General features: G+C 39.3%; 1 protein-coding gene across 3 annotated transcripts in view; it reads right to left on the reverse strand.

Annotated features, from left to right (window-relative positions):
* Positions 1–305: 305 nt before the first annotated feature.
* Positions 306–20873, reverse strand: part of BICC1 (BicC family RNA binding protein 1) — a 268534-nt gene continuing 247966 nt past the window's right edge. For 2 of the 3 annotated variants that reach the window (XM_040623916.1, XM_008696275.2), the window contains exons 17-21: positions 20432–20586; positions 14327–14483; positions 10914–11074; positions 8207–8306; positions 306–2744 (exon numbers count right to left, since the gene is read on the reverse strand). In XM_040623916.1, coding sequence (XP_040479850.1) covers positions 2614–2744; positions 8207–8306; positions 10914–11074; positions 14327–14483; positions 20432–20586 — 704 coding nt within the window. In that variant the 3' untranslated portion in view covers positions 306–2613. Of the gene's footprint in view, positions 2745–5376; positions 5456–8206; positions 8307–10913; positions 11075–14326; positions 14484–20431; positions 20587–20873 lie in introns of all 3 variants that reach the window. The other variant, XM_040623917.1, reaches the window with a different exon arrangement.

Consider the following 20873-nt stretch of genomic DNA (forward strand, 5'->3'; position numbering starts at 1 on the left):
TGCAGAGACATCGAATTCTGCTGAAAATGGCAAAAAAAATAAAAGTTTTCTTAGAAAACAAAAGCATAGGTTTATGTATAAAGATTTTTTTTTAAAAGACATTTCATCTAGCAAGGGCAATACAAAGGGGTTATATAAATTTATTTTTCATATAACAATTGATTAGTTTAGAAAAAATTCCCATTTTCAATGCTTAATTCCATCTCTCTTTTTAAAAAATCACTAAAAGGACCAAAAAACCCCACAAAAATACAATCTGTATCTGTTCTCTATTTACAGATAACCGGTCACTATTAAGGCACAGATTGATTAAAAACTAACATTTATTCAAATAATCCAAATATTTTGTGCATCATATAACACTGACAACACCATATACTGTAGTGTCATATTCCCTTCATTGCATCAAGAGAAAGTGAGAAAAGTAATTTCCAGTGTTTTTATTTATTTTTAGCCACCCTATTTAGTTTAATTGGACAGTTTTCTCTTTGGCATAGTATCAAAGCACTGTTCATAAAACCTGTATCAATACTGCAAATTCATTCCTTCTTCCTCAACTGCATGGTAGAGAGCTGGGGAAAGAGTCTAAGTGATTGTTGTTTTTTCCTAATTTGGGAAGGTCTTATTAAAGAAATTACAGCACAGAGTGGAACAGGAAACAACCCAGTCCTTACCCTGTGCTGAATGTGTAGCATGACGTGTTCATACAGCCACATAAGGCAGGGAGCTCCATGTGACAATATGTGTACATGTGACATGTGCACAGGATGATTCTGTTGTAATTGCAAAAGGAGCAATTTAGTTCTCACGCCTAAGCATGCAAGATTTAGTTTAGGAATAGGCATCCCCTTTGTGCTGTCGTAACGATATCATTTTACGACAGGCCCATTATCTATGCCTTCCAGGTTACCAATATTATTTTTTAAAGTGAAATTTTTTGTGTGTGCAAAATTTCTCTTCCACTCTTTTAATGGTAAGACTTAGTCATGGCGAATCTTTCTAATCTCACATTTGTATGAAAATCCCCAATTGTTATGTATGCTGATGTAATGCCTTCTGCTGAGAATGTGTGACAGTGGTTTATGTCCATGTAGAAAGTCTTGAATCCTGAACATAAATAAGTCATTACAGTACAGGTAATTCACAACATTTCCTATGGGAAAGTTTTCCAACAAATTAATACACTTGGAAATAATATTGCCTTGAAGAAAGAGAGGCACTTAGTGATTTTCTTCATGGATTGAAAACCCTTCATAAATCTATAATAAGACGTCCGAAAAGACCTAGGAAACAATGTTGCCTGATTTCTTGGACTTTCACAGTATAAGATAGTATCAATGAGTCTAGCCACTTAGAAAACAGGTTTTTGTTTTTTTTTGTTTTTTTGGTCTTCCTTTGAAACTTGGCTGTTTTTATAAACTGTCACCCTGGAAACTTAAATAAAACCTTTCTGTTCTCAACAAACATGTCTACTTCAAGCAGACAAATATGGTTTTTGAAAGTCCTGTGACCTATACGGAGCACAGCTAGAGTGTACATGATAAGGATAGTAATCTATTTCTCCTCTTAATGGCAACAGCGCTGTCTTGTCAGATGACTATTTGTCTTTTTTTAAATAAAGTGACAATCTAGGGCTCCAGTTATTGAATGCCGTCCATTCTCTACCATAAATCTCTAGTAGATATCAATTTAATCAGTTATGTACTGTATGCTTATAATATCTAAAAATAAAAGTTTGATATAAATAAGTGTCCTTTAGTGGCAGTATACTAAAGATTAGCCCTTTGCCTTCAGACAACCATTAAAATCATTTTAGCAATACAGGCAGCAGCTAAATATAATGACTGCAAAGGGTTAATATTGCAAAGTCCATCTGGTCTTTCTTTGCACCTGTTATGTGAAATAGGTTCATTGCTAATTATTTCTAGGATGTTGACATAAATGAACAGAACTGGTCCAGAACCAAAGGGAGTCACTTACATTTCCCAAAGTCAGAATATTCTGCACAAAATAATCCAGTATCATTTCAAATAAAAATTTGATAGTCAGAAGAGTATGACTAAATCTGATTTGTACCAATACATCAGGTGACATGAAAATCGACAGAAAGAGAGATAATTTCCACAGGACAAGAAATCAGAAAGCGTAAAGTGCTGAAAGACCTCAATAATTATTTAAAGCAGTACCAGAAAATTCCATTTTGATTATTTTTTAAAAAATCCCCAAATCCCTAAACAAAACAAGCAAACAAAAGAACCTCTAAGTTTTCTGGCATCCCAGATGTCAATTAATCCTTCATTTTAAGTAAAAAATCAGTGCATACGTTATTTAGGTAAATAAAAACAGGAAATCAAGCCCTACCCTCAAATTGCAAGTTCTGTCTGACTGCTGTTAAAAAAAAAAAAGTCATCCAAATGTGGCATTCTGTATGATGACATAAGATCATCTTCTCTCTTTTCTTCCTTTTTGGCACAAAAGTTCAGGTGTGAATAAGATGCTTTGGTCCTGATACCAGACACCCAGATTACGGAGGACGGTGTGCAGTGAAGGCTGTTCACAGATCTCCCATGTCCAACTTGACAGAGCCGGCAGGTGCGTGCCTGGAGGGTATTGCTACCAGCGGCCACTGGCACTAGCAATGTCTGAGTGATACTGACGGGGTAGCCTCCCACTTGCTCCGCCTTCCAGGAAAGAGGTGCGTGCACTTGGTGGTTCAAAAAGCTTTCTTCGATTTTTATTTAGTTCTAGAGAGAGAGAGAGAGAGAGAATGGTTAGGAGCTCAGTGGAGAAGTTCTATTACCTACAGGACATGGAAGGACAGCTCAGAAAATGGTGACATAGGGTTTGGAGGGAAAGTCAAATCTGGTAGCAAAAGGAAAAGTTTTAGTTGCCAGTCAAGACATTTCTGAAATGCTAAAAAGTCTGATATAAATGGAGCATGTTGCTAGTGAGAGAACCAAGGACAGCAAATCGTTTTTATTGCAGTTTGTAGACTATTTGGGAGATAGATAGGTCATTCTCAAAACCCTCTATACTCCTGATAAGCAAATTAAACAGTTTGAACTACCCCAAATGTCATTGCAGAGGCAAAGGGAGGGGGGCCATCAAAGCTGGTGAAAGGCATATGAGGATGTATTACCAATGACAGAAAATTATTACAGCTACTGAACTCATGCATGTCAAACACAGCAGTCATTAAGTTATTGAAGTCAGACATGACGACCCCACACAGAAACATGAGAATGGAGGAGCACGATGAAGTGTTAAGCCACAGCCCGATGGCTCCACTGACTCATGATGCCTCTGCTCCTTGAGTCAGAAAGAGTTATATGAAGAGCTGTATCAGTTTCCTTTGAATAAAAAAATCAACTTCGTAAAAATAGCAACAGTTTAGGAAATTATTATAACTGAAAACAACTAAAGATGAATTCAAGTTCTCAGGGAAAAACTAAGACGCTTTATTTTAATTTTAAAGAAACCAGAGTACTGAGAAAAACACAGTTTCCTTTGCCTTTCACCAACTAGAAATTATTGACAAGAAAGGTAGAAAATTAATTGAAGCAGCCCACCTTGTTTATCACTACGCAACCCCCTCCCCCCACCACATATATTTACAAATCCTCAAACCAAATGATGTAATTCGTGCTAATGAACTCATACCAGTAAAGAGAAGTGTCATACTCTGGAAATTAGGGTTCCAGTGCCAGCAAACCCAAGTATCAAATAATGGGATTATATAGTTGATGTGATTCAATTGTCTTGTCTTTCCTTTCCCTTCCTTCTTCGCTCTCTTTCCCTCTGTCCCTTTCCTTTGTTTTTTGGGAGTGGAGCCAATGATCCAGCACATGCATTTGCGCAGTACTCAGAACTTTTTCAACATCACACAGGTACAATCCCCTTTCCAGTTCTGAAGTTGCCCTGCAAGCTATGGCTACACTAATGCTGGGGCTCAGAACAACAGACGCAAGTTGCAGTGCGGTGGTCACAGGTGGCTAAGGACAGCCATATGGCCAGATGTGCACTTATCTCCCCAGTTCACCCCACTGCCTTCCAAAATGTAAATGTCTGCCCCACGGGGGTGATGCAAGAGTGGAGACATCTCCCCTTTGTTCACAGGTCTTACGGGAGAACAAAATAACAGAGATTTAGTAGTGCTTATTATAAGATAAGCACTTTACAACTTGTTTTGTCCTATTTAAGTCCTCCTTAAAGAGTAAATGATCTTACTATTCTCCATTTATTTTTATATATATATTTTTTAAAGATTTTATTTATTTGAGAGAGAGCACGAGCCAGGGGAGGGGCAGAGAAGCCCTGCTGAGCAGGGAGCCTGATGTGGGACTCAATCCCAGAACTCTGGGATCATGACCTGAGCCACCCAGGCACCCACTATTCTCCATTTTAGATAAGAAAATTGAGTTTTAAGAATAGACAAAGTCCACACAGCTTTTAAGTGACAGGCTGAAACTCTATCTGCCTATACAAAGGTCCATATCCTGGGCCCTGAGCTCCAGTGGTCCATCCATCGAGTAGAGAAGACCAACTGAAGCATCAGGAATACTAATTTGAAAAATCGGTAGTTTCAGGTATGCCAGATAATAGAGCTGTACTTCAGATTTTACAATACCGAATTTATTTTTTTAAACAGAAAAACATAGCTTTAAAACTCTGGAGAAGGAAGGTATCTGTATAAGCAAGATATATGCAGACATGCTTATAGATGGCTACCTTCAAATTCCTGCAGAAACACTGTAACAATGACATTCCTACTAAAAGTTGAACACATGTATCTTGTTTAAAAAACACAGAGATTCAGATATCAAGGCAGAATTTAATATATTTAAAGGCAACTGTAGGAGAGTTAAGAATAAATGAATCCCCTAAGTACACGGCCTGGGAAAGTTTTATCACCGTCTAGTTAGGAGACTGTCTTTGGCCTCCATTTTCTCATGAGAAAATAACCCATGAATCAGGAGAACATTCCCATACTACAGAGAAGGAAAAGGAACGAGCAGGTGAAAAACCCGTCTCCCCTAGAGCACATAACATGTACAATTGAGCACGTGAAGAAACTGGGCCACTGAAGACAAACACATTTTTTAAAAAGACGTTGAAAACTTTATTCTGAAAAGTCATATCAACTAGATTTTTGAGAGAATAAAATGACCATGAAGGAATTTGTCCATTCCCTAAAGAGATAATTTCTAAGGTATGTATTTCCAAATGTGAAACAGAGATAAATCTTCTAGAGATTATCAAAGATCAAGTCCTACTGAAGAGACTTTAATTTTTGTTCTTGTTTTTTACAGTAAAAAGCAAACTCCCTCTTGATTTTTTTTCAAGTAAACCTAAAAGATAGTTCGGGAAAATACCAACCTTTTTCTTTGAAATTCCAAGGTTCACACAATCCTGGCAGCTCTCAGGATCTTGTTGCGGGTCTGAACAGAGTCACAAACTAAAAGAATAGGTCGGGAAATGTTAGATCTACCTGAGGCTGTGGTGGGAAGCCAGTCAACAGGATGCTAAAGTTCCTTTTACCTTGTTCCTGTACATTTAGTTAACCACTCACTGAAATATTCTGAGAGAAATCAAAGAATTTTCAAAAAAAAATCACAGGTTTGGAAAAAAAAAAGACCTTTTTTTTCCCCTCTGATCCATCTCTACTAGAGATAAATCTCCTCTCCTTCTAGGACATTAAAAGAAATGTCTTCTGGCCCAAGATTAAAAACAGAATAAATCCTTACACTGAAAGAACGACTCTGATCACAAAAAATTAAAAATCTATAAAATTTTAGAAAGGAATTTTGAGCAAACTCTATCTAACCAAACTATGTAACCACAAGACAAACGTGAGTAAAAGCTGCCCAGCTATCCTGCATCTATCCCTGGAAATGGAATGTTCTGAGACCAGAAATGGATGTCTTTGTTATCAGATGAGTTGAATTGGAAAAAGAAGCTTTTTTGACAAAGGGTTTCTCAGTGAAAACTTATTACTTGTAGAGAAAACAATTTACCAGGTTCAAACACATACACTCAACAAAGTAAGGCAAAATCATCCTTAAAATAATCAAATACTTCCCACTGTGCAGAACATTCATAAGGCATCTATTCAAAGCCTCTAATTTCCTTTAAAAGCAAGAAGACCTCTGAACCCCACTGAGAGAGGGAGTCTACAGAAGTAGTATGGAGCCTCAACAGAACTACATCGAGGATGACTGGAGAAAAAAAAATTTTAAAGAAGATTCAAAACCCCTCCTGGTTTCCACTCTACTCCCCAAAACCCATCTGGAATACATCACAAATGTGTTCCAGAATAAAGGTACCAATGAGTTAGAGATCTCTGCTTGTTGCTGGAAGCTTTACAAAGTTTGGGTGCACAAAGAAAGAACTTAATTTTTATTACACAGTCCCTGACATTCCATGATTCTCTAGTGAATAATTATCAAATTCTAGAACATAAACTTCTCTGGTATAAATGTGCTGTCCCACAAGTGTATCTTAACACCACAGGCTCAGTGATTATGTGAGTTAATCAAATTTCAAGTACTATATTAATTTCTTTTTTAAATTAATAAAAGAATGTGAACATACATAAAGTTAATTTGGATCTAGAAATAGCACTTTAGGGGGGGCTTCAGAGTAAACAAATTGAAAATTATCCTATTGCCACAGGTAGTAAAAAAAAGAAAGAACAAAAGAGTATACTGCTAATTATATACACTGTTAAAACTGCAGTTTTTTTCACTACACCTGAGGACACAGCGCATGGAAGGACAGACCTTAGAAATGGAAGGTAACCTTACACAATCATCTATTCCAACCCACCTTCATGGTTTGGAGACCAAAACCAAATGAGGTTTGGAAACTCACCCAAGGACTAACGGCTTGGCAGACGCAAAGCGCAGCTCCCCTTATGTGAATACAGTGCTCTTTCTACTATACCAAGCTGATCTTATGAACGAACAAGAAAAAGCATCTGCCCTGTGGAGTTTCATTAATGCAACCACGGGTACACAGGACGGGGGAAGCCTTCTCAAACCGATGCCTGCAGAACTCTTTCCACAGAGGAGCCTAACAACTTGCTCAACGGCTGAATTTCCACCCTTATGTTAATGCTGCTCTGCTTATAGGTGCTTCGGGTATTAGGTCTATCTACAGATTTCCTGACAGAGTTGGGGGGGATGCAATCTTGGGCTAAAATAAAATGGAAAATCACCGAGGTTTTCATTTTATTTGCTGATCTGATTAGCGAATGCTGTTTGGAAAGGACTTGCACTGGTTGGACGCCACTGCTGGCCTCATAGAGGCATAGCCTGCAAAAATCTCCCACCACACCTGACACTTGGCTTCTGCCCTTGGTGACTCTGTCTTTTTGAGAAACTGGCACACATATAACATTGACATTAATGAACTTCATCAGAGCTTCTTCAAAAAGTAGCCTCATTTTTTTGCCCCTGATATCTTCCTCATATTTCTCTATACACCTTTCTGAGGTACATGGTTACGTATTTGCAGATTCCTGACTCGCCATCCAGCTTAATTCCCCTTAAATGGCAGGTACTCAGAAAATACACATAAGAGCATTTTCTAATACATAGAATATGTAACAGATGCACAAAAATGGTGGTCTGGGAGACAGATAACATTATTTTCCTTTACTCTGTAACTACATTCAGGATACTACACCCTCCTGTGACTCACAAATTCTATTAAGAGTTTGGGAAAAATTTAAAAGCAAGACAATACTGCCAGATTCCAGCTATACCAAGGATCATTCTCTTCTTCTCTGGTGCAGTTATCTCAGTTGGCATACAAGGATACATGCAGTTGAAACATGGCAGCCAATCCAGAATAATTATTCGCTAGCCCAATGATTATTGCTTAACACAACCACAAAAAGGAGAATTCAACTTCTCCCCCATTCTTATGTTCTGCAAAGGGCAATTTTGGTTAGATCTTTCTGAAGACATCTGTTTTAAAGAATGACATTGTCAAGGCAGGTTTTCAGGCAACGCCTTGATGGAAGGAGTAGTAGGGATGTTCTCAGCATTTGTCACACTGTTAGTGGGAAAACACTCTAGAACCACAACCACAAGGTGCCAGCATAGTAAGCAAGTGGTTGATGGACAGAACCAGCCCCACTGGCTGGGGCCACTGGCAGACGTTATTCAGATTTTAAAATATACGTATGAGCATTTATATTCACCTGAGATTGCAAGCAGCATTTTCCTCCTGGCACCAAAAGTCGTAATTCCCAGCTCTTTCAGATCCTGATCTGTGAGAGTGAGGAATGTCTGAAGATCGATCTGTGGGTGAAAAAGTAATCTATAACCAATACATTAAGTACTTATTTTCTTGCTCACTAAAAGTTCAACTCATTATTACACATATTCCATTTATTAATTATGCTCTTCTTACTTCCAAAAAGGAACGGTCATGTCACAAACTGAGGGGACAAGGGCTAAGTCATAAAGGTGGTGAAATGAGAGTGACGATTCTAGCGTAAGACTTAGGCTAAGCCAGTTATTTACTGCAACTGAGATTAAATATTCAGGTCTTAGCATTCTGGCAGCCAGAGCAAAAAGGGAATCACGTATTTCACAGTTTTCGGGAACTGATAAAAGGAAGAATACATACCTGTCCAGAAGAGAGAAAATATTTCTTAGCTTTGGATTCTGAATTGGTTAATTGTAGCTCTATAAAAAGAAACTGAATAATACCATAACTGGTATCCTCCACTGCGTTCTTCATAAGAATGAGGGAAGAATTCCTAGACTACGTCAGACACATGGTTCACTTGGCTCAGCCTGGCAAATTATCTCCAAACAGTGGCCTAGAAGAGGCATTTCCAGGAACAATATAATGACCCTCTCTGGCATCAGCAAAAAAGCGTGGAGGGAAGTAGCTCAGGAATCCCACCCTTCCTTTGAAGACAGTGTGGAGGAACAGAAAGGTAATGGGCTCTGAAGCCAGACAGAGCTGGCTTTCTATTCTGCTCCTGCCATTACTAGTTGTGGGCATTTAGGGTTGACAGTACTGTACCTTGCAGGGCTCCAGTGGGCATTAAATATGATTGGAGACATAAAGCAATGGCCTCACCAAAGGGGTGAAATAACTGGCAGCTCTGGTTCGTAATTATGTATTTAGACATATCATCTGTGAAAGCGGCTAAATATTCAACTTGCTTACAAAATCCCACATGGTCACTTCATGTGGAATTCTTGTAAAGTGATATCTGAGTATTAGAAAATAGCCTACATGAAAGAAACAGAACCAAATTTATACTTTTCATTCAAATTACACAGAAATTAATTTGAGATTTTGTTTTCATTTTGAAGGTATATCCAGATCTTAGAAAGCTTTTTAATTTATCGTGTCTAAAGATATGTTTTTAGAAATTCTATTAGATAGAGATTCTCCATTTTAGGGATCCTCTCTTTTTAAAGGCCAAAGAGTAAATATTTTAGGCTTAGTGGGCCAAATTATCTCTGTTGCAACTATTCAACTCTGCTATTTTAGCTTGAAAGCAACCACAGACAATATGTAAATGAATGAGCGTGGCTACGTTTCAGTAAAACTTTATTCACAAAATCAGGCAGGTTTGCAGGCTACAGTTTGCTGACCCCTGCTCTAGTTAATAAATATTCGGTATATTATCATGTTTTCTTCCTTCTTGGAGTAATAAGAAGTGCCTTTGATAAATTTATTTCTATGCTTCTTTAAATAGTAAACACATATAGATAAAAACAAATCCAGAATATCATTGAATAACAACGAATCTTTTACTTCAAAACCTTCTTTGTCTGGACAAGTTAAAATACTTCTGCCCTTGAACTTCTCCATCAGCTACCCTTGTCTAACCAGCAAAACTAAATAAATGCAATTTTTTAATGCATTGATGACGAAAGTGTTATTCAACTTAGAAAATCCTCAGTTACATGAACACTAATTTAGATTCAGGGAAAAGAAAATGAAATCAATACCCTGAAATCCAAAACACACATGACAATGTTTTTTTGGTGTTAAAAAACAAAAAAGTTCACCAATAAACTTAATTAGTTATTGAACCATGGAAAATACATTAAATTTATGATATAAACTGCATAATAAGAATCTTAGATTCTTTTTGATAAATACGTGCTTGAGAATTACTGATTTAATCAGATGTTCTCTAGCATGAACTAAGCCAAACTAGCGTGAAACTTAACGTCTGGATTTGAAAAGTACATTTATTGAAATATTCTAACTTTCTGTTGCTCTGGGCTAGCTGTGCCCTGACATGACAGCATTTATAGAAAGAATCATGTTTGGGGTCTCTTCTCTTTAAGTCAGTGCATAATAGCCAGGGCTGATCGGTTTGACCAAAATCCATCGTAGTGATGTTTTAGAAGACATCGCATTTCTGTCTTAGTTCAGGCAAAAGCCAAACAGTAAATTAATGAATAAATTAATATATATAAAAAGCACATTCTATTCTGTGGGAACAGATTCAGTAACATGACAAAGATGGGGTCAAAAACAACCATAGATGTTCATTTCAGATGCTGTTTTTTAAGTGCCACAAATTAAGATAACAAAGATTAAAGACTGAAATTATCTTAAATACAGACTCTGCTGCTCAGGGAGCTGTCAATCAGAAGTTCCTAGGAATCAAGACACTGCTTAGGTCTTTTAGCTGAAATTGGTGAAGGTGTGGTTTTGGAAACACAATTTTCTATATTTCTGCTACTAGTTGCACGAAATAAATAAGAAATGAGATGACATTTCTCTCAGCAGTAAACACAAGTTATGAGACTTCAGTTTCACTTTCAGGGAAAGCACAGCCATAGGTCAGTGAGTGATTTCATTCTAGACGCCATCATACATACAACCAAAACGAAGATGCCCGGGAAAATAAACAAATGGTGACTGACCTCTTGTTGCTGGAAGACGTCTGTGTATTTGCCCAGGCCCAGTTTGCTAAAGAGCTCAGGGAGGTCAGAGCCTTTGAAAGAGCTGTTCAAGTTACAGCCATTGCTTCCTGTCAGCGAAGAAATGCAGTCCATGTAATTGCTACTGCTGAGATAGTGCTCCGCTGGAAGGCAAGAGAGAGACAGGCTTCAAGTGTCAATGCCCAGAGACAACATGGTTTAATTAAAAATTTTAATCCCTCAAATATTTTTTATCTCATTGTTGGGCGGAACAGAGCAGTAGCTGCAGAAATACAGCAATTCTTCACTGAAACACTGGCTTTTCATTAATGAAATGCTGGTTACTGCTTTCAGGGAGGCTCTTGTCATTAAAAAGCTACACTTGGGAGGCAGCAACTCAGCAACAGTGCCTCTGTAGTTAATAATCATTAATCATATTCTCCCTGAGCATTCTGGAACATTTGCTCTTTATAATTGAGTTGATGTGAATTAAATGAGAAATTGGAAGAAAGATCCCTGGGATAGAGTAAAGGTATGGAAAGTTACTGTAAGTCCAGGCTCCTTTTGGAAAAGCAGGATGGGCCTCTGTATGCACATTTGTACTTTCCTGCAAAGGAATTGTAGGATATTGCAACATGTAAATCTCATTCCTTACAAAAATATAATTGGGCAGTTAGTTCACAAAACAGAGCACTTTTAAAATTAAGAGCAAATATGAAGTGTAAGAATGGTGCTGAAGTTTCTGGATTTAACTTATGACAGAAGCAAATCTGTCTCTTGAGGAAAATTCTAAGACAGCAACTCTGAACTTGCCTTGACTCTGCGGCTGATTTCGTGGGCAAAGATTTCTCCAGATTGTCTGTGGTTCTCAGACCCAATAACATGCATTGCTGGGTGGTGGACTAGCGAGCCATGTCAAGTACTTGACCAAATACTCAAACACTCTTCCAGAGATGTTTCGGAGAGCCTAGCAGAGTGGTGTAGCCATCCCTACCTCCCTGACCAACAACTGGCTCTCATCCACGTGGGAAGCTGCAGCTTGAGGAAGGGTTCCCAGACTGACGAGGGTGGATACATCGAATCTCCTTTGGCCAATGCATTCTCCAAATCTAAGAATCCTGCTCTGCACTGTATTGTGTGCCACTAATCACTTTCTCTGGCCATTTTCATCTCCCACTTGAGAGTATATATACTTTCTATATCTCAAGCAGAAAGAGTTTCCTGATCAAGTTTCTCTTTCTCTTAAAAATAGATGTTTTAGGGCACCTGGCTGGCTCAGTTGGTGGAGCATGTGACTCTTGATCCTGGGGTCATGAGACAATGGGGATGGAGCCTACTTAAAACTTTTTAAAAAATACATATTAAAAAAATAGATGTTTTATCCCTTGTGGGGAGAAAGTGTAGAGAAAAGGACCCAGGATCAAGTCCTGAGGAACCCCCAACGCTTAAAGGTAAGGACCCAAAGTCATCAACCCAGTGAGGCGCTGGTTAGAGGTTGACACAAAGCAGAGTGTGAAGTGCACAAGGGAGTAACCACCGGAGCTGACAACATGGAGGTCACTGGCAGGTCCCATGACAGGTCACCGGCCATGACCATATAATTTACTGTCCAAACAATACATTTACTTCTGTTGAGAATAAAACAGGGAGTTACTGAGAATCACACTGGAACAACTGGTGTAAACCGGGATGTCTGAAGAAAACCTGGACATTGGTGACTTTGAAAAGGGTGTCAAGAGAGATTATCTAAAACCATGCTGCTGAATACAGTAACCACTGGACACATGTGGCACTGAGTGCCTAAAATGTAGGCGGTGGGAATTAAAATGTTCTGTAAGATTATAAAATCTGCTCATACCAGATTTGAAGACTTAGTACAAAGAAGAATGTAAAATATCTCATAAAAATGTCTTTATATTGATTACATGTTTAAATGATAGTATTTTACATATTGTTGGGTTAAGCAAATACGTTAGTAAAATGGAAGAAAAACATGTTTTAAAATAAAATATTCTTAGTGATATTATGGCACATAATTTCCTTTATATTTCTTTTTATCTTAACTACTTGTAGTTTCTATATTGTGTTTTAAACTCCCTCTGCTCTTAAAACATCTAACAAAAGGCAAACAACTGTGTTTCCTTAGTCATTCCTTTTTATTAATGAGTTCCCTATCTTCACCCTAATCCTGAACTTCAATGCAGTTAAGTTGTACAGTCGATTTTAATTATCCACTGTTAAGCGAAAGGAAAGGAGATAGAGACAGAAAGAGAGAGGCACAAAACGAATTTATATTGAGCTACAGAGCAGAAATCATTTCCAGCCCTAGAACGGCCTCCAGCACCAGCCCGCCTCTCAGCTCCACGCTCCTGTAGTGGTGGGGTGCTCTGCCCGTACGAGTCTCTGGCTACTACTGTCAGTATACTTGGAGTATGTTTTCTTATTTCGACTTGGCTGCCGCCATGACTGGCCTTGTCAAATCTGAAACTCTGGGCAACATGGCCGACCTGACCGACGGTAACAACTGATGGTAGACCATGTCTACCACACTCATTCAGACTGCCTTTCTTCAAGTATTTTTCAAATACTCCACGCTGTGTGTTTCACAATTCCAAATTCATCAAAAACCTTCAAAAAAGGCCATTAAAGGCCTATCTTGTGATTACTATTGTCAATTCTTGTCTGCTTACCTATTTTATTTATACAGCCCAGAAGTGTGGGTGCTGTTACAGACAAAACCACTGGACTCATTCTGAGTCTCAACCACATTTGTTCAAAGCAAGAGCCTCTGTGCTTTAAACTCTTTTTTTCTATTTATGCCAATTCGGCTGTATCTTGCCAGTTTAACAAATCAGATCTTGCTCTCACCTTTAGTAGCTATCCACTGGGCTGACTTAACTTCTACTTTCCAAGATGCTAATGTGATCACATTCGGCTCAACTCCGTTACATCCCTGTCTTTTCCTCATCATCTGGATGTTTGTGTGAGCGTGACTCATCCATACATTCATTCAGCGAATGTTTACTGAGTGCCTAGTAAGTGTCAGAATTCCTAGACATTTGGGAAGAAATAACAAGGCGCAGCCTAACAGGATGCTTGACACACAGGCACTTAGTAAGTGCTTGCTGAGTGAATAAATGTGTTTCCTAGCTTGTGATGCTCAAATGCTCCACAAGTATGAAAGCGTAAGTATGACAAGCACTAAGGGAAAGCACAGACAGGAAGTTCTGAAGCAGAGAACTATGCCATCTACTTCACCTGGAAAAATAGGGAAGGCTTCACAGAGGAGGTGGCATATGATTATGCCAAATACTTGAAGGCAGGGGATCCAGTTTATATTTGAGCATCACCCTAAATCAAATAGACAAACTCCAGGCTGATTACAACTAAAAGTATGATGAAAAGTCAAAGCTCACTTGATTTGTTTTGTTTACGTTTGGGGCTGCCAACAGAAGCTGCAAATTCACAAGGACTCGGGGGTCCTATTCCATTTCGGTCCCTCCAGTTATCAGATTCACTTCCACTTCCCAAGTGTTCACGACTGTTGGACCTTGAGAGGGACATTGATGAGCCCTGTAAATAATCAAAGCCAGATGAGGACAGATTTAATAAGGTAGGTTTCCTGAGATTTGAGGAGAAAAGAATCCACATTAGACCACCACCGATTACTTCTATTGTTAACCACTGCAGTTTCCCGCACACGCTGATTCTCAGGAGCAGTCTGTGGTACCTGTCTATATGGCCTCTGTCCTCCAGCCACCAAGGACACCTGGTAATATACACAGTGAACGCTTTCCCCTTCATTATCAGATTGCGCAACAGAATTCTGAGAGACCCCAGTATAAAGACCTGCTCCGATAAGGTTTGGAGCAATGGATACGGACAGTCTTCCCTGTTTTGGGGGACCACAAAACAAATCTTCCAGCTGGTATAGCAGAGATTCTCTGCCTCGGATCACCTATGGAGGACAAACAGGAAGACGTGTGGCTAGACCCAATGCTTCGACAGGAATAGAGCTCCCAGTCTAAGTGAGTCAGAGTGGAAAGAGGGCTGCCATCCCTTCCGTACTACCCTCATCCAAACAATGATAGGGTCTTTCCAATAAATTACAAATACCTGGGAAAATTTACCTTTTCTAATTTCCCCTAATAAAAATAAAAATTTAAAAGATGTCAATGTTTGCACTGAGTTGGCATTTATTCAATCACCGGCACTTTATTTTGTACTGTATCTACATGATTCAAGTCAGTGTGCTCTGATTTTCGAAGTAGTATGTTTGCTGGGGAATTTTAAGAGCATCTTTCACTAGTCAATAAACTCATTTAATTCAATCTCGCAGCAGCATAACCACACCTTCCCTTTTTAATACTTTTTATTTCGAAGCATCGTGAAACCACACTCCCCATGTATTCAGCCTCCTCCCTGTAGCTTTGTAGGCTCTTCCTCCCCTTTTCCACTCCAAATGCACATTACCCTGGGCCTGGCCCTAACCTTCCTTCTCGTCTCTCTCTACGCTTTCTCATTAAGTAATCTCAACCTCTTTCAGAGCTTAATGACAACCATGACTTCCAACTTTTTACCTCCAGAGTTGACTTCCCTGTTGATACTAATAATCATGGAATTGCCAATCTGACACTCCATTTTACTGTCCTGTAGGCATTTTAAACTTGGAGTGCTTGAAATTGAATTGTTGATTACCCATCCCCAGCAGCTACACCCACACACACTCCTCCCCCAGAATTCCTACATCTCACCCAGTTGCTTGAGCAGAGCTTCTTAGTTGTGCTTGTCCCTCCTTCCCCCACCACATCAAATCCATCAACAAATTCTATTGATGTCATTTCTAAACATACCCCAAATCTACCCACTTCTCTCCATCTCCACAACTGTCACCTATAGCCTCCTTATGAACATTTTATTCTACTCTTGCCTCCCAGCCCAATACCCATTTTCCATAAAGCAACTAGGTTGATTTTTTAAAAGCAAATTAGAACAATTGATACTTTCTGTATAAAGTCTTATAATGCTTTTCCAGTACTTTGCCAGGGGCTGAGGTGCTCCCTAACTGACCCTCTGCTTCTCTAACTTTCAGTCTTCAACACTCCACCCCCTTACCCAACTTCCGCTCCATGAACTTACCAGCTGGTTCTGACTTCAGGATGACCACCCCAGGATGATCAAGGCCTGTTACTGTTTCTCTCGATCCTCACAAGGCTGGCCCTTTCTTGTCATCTAGGTCTTAGTTTAAGTGTCATCTGCTCATAGAGGCCTGCTATGACAACCTAATCTAAAGCAGTCTCTGCTTCGTCTTTATCAGGGACTTTTATTACCTAATGACTCCTTGTGTTGATTGGTTTTGAATCTCTGTACCCACCAAAAAGAAAGTTCTCTCCATGAAACCAAGAACCTGTATTCAAGGATTGTATCCCTAAAATTGTGTCCAGAACACAAAGGGTGCTTAATAAATATTTGTGGAATTACTGAATCTATAGATACCTTTTCCTGTATCTATGGGATGCCCTTTGCTGACTTTTGGGAAGGGCCGGAAGGCTCCTGAGCCCAAAGAAATGGTGTTTTCAGTTAAAACCATCTTTAACATTATACTTCAACCAAGATAAATCCAGTGTAGAGGGAAATAAGAACCTGCTCAAAACTGGCAATTACCAGAAATGTCAGTAAGATCATTACTGTAGTATTTATACGTATATTTAAAATTCTGCATCCAAACTCTTTTTGAGTATAAAAATACATTCATCTAAGATCTAAGCAGACTTAATGCACACAGCTATATCGGACCTGGCCAAACACGGTGATTTCTAAAAAACATTAAGTAAAACATAATCTTGTGATATCTACTAGTTCATTATCTACTCACTAATTTAAAGTACCACAAAGTGCAGCTCATCTCCATTCCTGCATTTGTAAGACTTAAAATAATCAGACGGCCTCATTACTCTTAGTGGTGGGGAAATCAAAAACCATCTTTGATTCCCAATGCATGGTTTTATTTGCTGCAGAGAATATGCGGCAGAGATGGGTGGCAAACAGAAAAGGAAAATCCCAGACCTTCTGTAGTTCCGCTGATGCCACGGAGATACTGCAGGGCAAAGCAGCCTTTTGTTCAACCTTTTGTGTCTCGGTGTTTGATCAAGTGCATAGGGTCACATTTTTGAGTCTTGGAGAAAACAAAAAGTGCCTCGAGCTGCCTGCTTCTTATCTGAAGGAGCTCTTTGGAACAGGCTCAAAGCTGCCCTAAAACTGGAAACAACTGCTCAAGACTAGCTTCTCAGAAATCCGAATAAGAAGCTCAAAGCATCAACTTCTTGCCTCAAGCAAGCTTCCTAGAGCAGGAAATTCTGTGTGCCTCGATCCCTGGCGCACCGAATGAGCAGCCCACGCCCACCAGAACCTATTGGCTAAACATGCTTCCTCTCAAGATCAGCATTCTACTTGTCCATTTCATTTGGTTTTGCTTTGTTTGGAAAAGAATAAGGAAAAATGAGTGTTTCTTGCCACCTTCTAATTTCAAAATATTAGTGCTATAAGCAGAGATGTGGTTCATCCTTTAATAAAAATTTTTAAGTTCTACTTTTCCCCAGGTCCTTCTCCATCCCACCTTGTCCCCACGTCCTAACCCAAAGAAGCAATCCTCACTGCTCAGTTTCTAAGCCCTCTGAGCTCTAGCAGAATTAAGGGAAAGGCACACATGTGCAGACAGCAACTGCTGCATAATATTAGATCTTGCTATTGTGAGGGGCCCTTCCATCCCCTTTCAATGGATTTGGGATGCATGAAGAAAAGTTCAAGTCCTACACAACAAGGAAAATCTAGAACACCATAACCAAAGAAAGCTTGGTTATAGCTTTTCATCAGCACTGTTGAAGATGCTGTAAATAAAAACAGGTTACATGGTGAAAGCACATGCCCTAGTCTGGCAGCTCACACCCTCTCCCCCACCTTCCAGTCTGAACAGGTTGCTAGACATTAGCCAGGAAGGGGGAACAGGCTAGCCCAAGATAGCCAAAGTAAGAAAAGCCACAGGCGGGAGTTCAGCCACTGAGTTGGGACTCTGCACATCCCTGTCTCCAGAAAGTAGTTTATCCATCCTCGGACAGGGGCTGGAGCAGAAGAGTCTTTTAGGTTCTGAAATAATTTCGGCACCATCCTCCTAGTGTTATACCCCTTTAGAGCAGTGTTTCTAGAAGGGTGGCTGCATCAGAATCACACTAGGCTTTTACTGAAAATGTAGATTCTTGATTCTTGCTCCTTATCTGATGTATGAGATCCTGGAGGAAGGATGTGCATTTCTGCCAAGCTCTCCAAAGTGAATCTTTTTTTTTTTTTTTAAGATTTTATTTATTTATTCAACAGAGACAGAGACAGCCAGCGGGAGAGGGAACACAGGGGGAGTGGGAGAGGAAGAAGCAGGCTCATAGCGGAGGAGCCTGATGGGGGGCTCGATCCCATAATGCCAGGATCACGCCCTGAGCCGAAGGCAGACGCCCAACCGTTGTGCCACCCAGGCGCCCCTCCAAAGTGAATCTTCTATATGCTAAGCTATGGCAACATGGTTCTAGATCATTGACTTACCACCTTTACTCTGTACCCTCTTGGATTAAACCATTAATAAGAGAAGTATAAAGAAATTTTGAAAAATAAACTCAAGTCCTTTCTGTGACATCTACTGCCATGACCTCAACTAAGACACTTAGCTGAGCAGGGCCTCTCTTTCCTCAGTGGGAGCTTGTAGCTTTGCATAAGCTTGTGGATGAAAATGCACCATATAAATCACAAAGAAATAAGTTATGTGATTTACGATAATTGTTCCTTGCACAGTGTTCATATACTACTCTGAGGTATTCCTTTGGATATAAAAAAGCAAATCTAGTTTGAATGTGCAATAATACTTCCAGCAATAAGCTTTCATATACATAATCTCAACTTTCATCCAGGGCTTGGTGTTCTTCAGGGTACAGTTCTCCAGCCAAAAGACTAGCAGCTGCTCAGTATTACGAGAACTTACCACACACCACGCTACATACTGGATGCTTTCTTTCAGGTCATCATCAAAACAACTCAAATTAGAAAACAGGTTCAGAGGGGAGAAGTCACTCCTCAGAGCTGTCCATGTATCAGTGGTGGCTGTCAGACCCCACAGCCCCTTCCCTTGACCACTACACTGTCAGAATGGTCATCATTTCAACCGGTCATACTGCTGGTCTTTGAGAACACAACTGAATTAGCATTTCTAGAGTAAAATATTTCATCTCTGAAACTACAGAAACACGATCAACCACCTACCACTCCATTCTGCAAAGGCAAGGGTGAGTGAAACTGATGACCACAGGTGCACTGACTAAAAGTTTACCGAAGAATGAGCACAGCAGTTTTAAGGTCTCTGCCAACAAAAGGAAAGCTTACTTTTCTCTCGGAGCAGAAATGAGGAGTGTGCCTCTTAGAGCCTCAAAATTTTTCATAATGGTTCCTACATTCTAGCTGCTGACAGTGACTTCAGTCTTTAAATACAGGCTGCCAGGTTGCTATTGTAAGTCTGACAATTGAAATTCACAAGAGACTATTCTTCTTAGTATTTTCTTTTATGCTTAAAAACAATGGGAAAAATTGCATGTTTGCTTTTGCCTTTCATCAACAGTCTAATTTATCACAAGGAAAATTGGTGGAGAAAAGGTCAATCTACAATTGCTAGTTATTAGACTAACAATTATGAAACCCTTAACCAGTATTTGTTTTCAGTCTACAGTGTTCTGGTTAAACACTGTGATTCTTGAATTCATGATTTTTACCCATGTTTGGGTTTGTATACTCTCCCCAGCACTGAGTGTGCATAGGTATGCTCTATTTCACACCAACTCACAAAAGGCTTACAGCCAAAATCTGATACTGTCAGATTGAAAAGGCCTTGCTTAGCAAGTCACATGCAGCCTGGCTGAGGAGTATGGAACGCTGGATCCTTTCCCCATGCGGCAAGGATGCCAGCTTCCCAGTCTCACCCTGAGCAGTGCAGCCAACATCTGGGAAACATAAAATTTTGGAGCTCTTGTTTATACTTCCTGCTGTGTTCCTGGCACATCTGAACATGCTAAATTTTTAACTCCTATCTGAAAACTTGATTTTGTTGAGTATTTGCCTTTTCCCCCCTATGGAGGGTCTGCTAGTGAGTGACACCCTTAAATAAAGGGATTCTCTATACATTTTTGTGGAATATTACATTTGTCCTTTGCTTAATCTCAGCCCTGCTCTATCATTTGTGACACTCTCCCTGTAACAAAAACACATGTATCCAAATTTACATCTCTTTAACAGCTGACTGACAACTTTGAAAGAAGGTACATAAAGACCATAATATATTAGATTGTATCAATTTGATAGCAATATGTCTACAGGAATAGAAATTAGAACAAATCACCATTAACAACTTTTCCTTATGTAAACAAAGAATGGTACCTCTTGTTTGCTGAGAGAACAGACAGGAAAAATGGGTAAGGCATGACTCTACGAACCTCAAAAGTGGTTGTCATTGTGGGTTTATAGGACACATGGTTGGCCCTTCTCAGCTCCTTTATAGTTTCAGCTGGCATGGATTTAGAAAAGCCCAGGCCACTCCAGGTATTTGTGGGTGTTCTGACTTCCGTCACCACTGGTTTCTTTAACATGGCTTTGGGAAACAGCATATAAAACAAATGTTTGGTATTTTTAATGTTTTTTCTTAAATAAAATATTGAATGTAGTTTCTTCGATATATGTAAAGAAATTATCACTGAATATTATTTCTTAACACGAAGTGTCTTAAAATATCTTCATAAAATACCTTATACAAAGTAACAATAAATTGAAAAATGCTACGTTATTTCTTAGTTGATCTAACGCTAATCTATTCAACAAAATACATTCATCCTCAACAAAATTTGTGCAACTTGAACCTAAACATTCTAGGTTTCTTTT

Source organism: Ursus maritimus, unplaced genomic scaffold (assembly GCF_017311325.1).
Source record: "Ursus maritimus isolate PB19 unplaced genomic scaffold, ASM1731132v1 scaffold_7, whole genome shotgun sequence".
Lineage (NCBI taxonomy): Eukaryota > Metazoa > Chordata > Mammalia > Carnivora > Ursidae > Ursus > Ursus maritimus.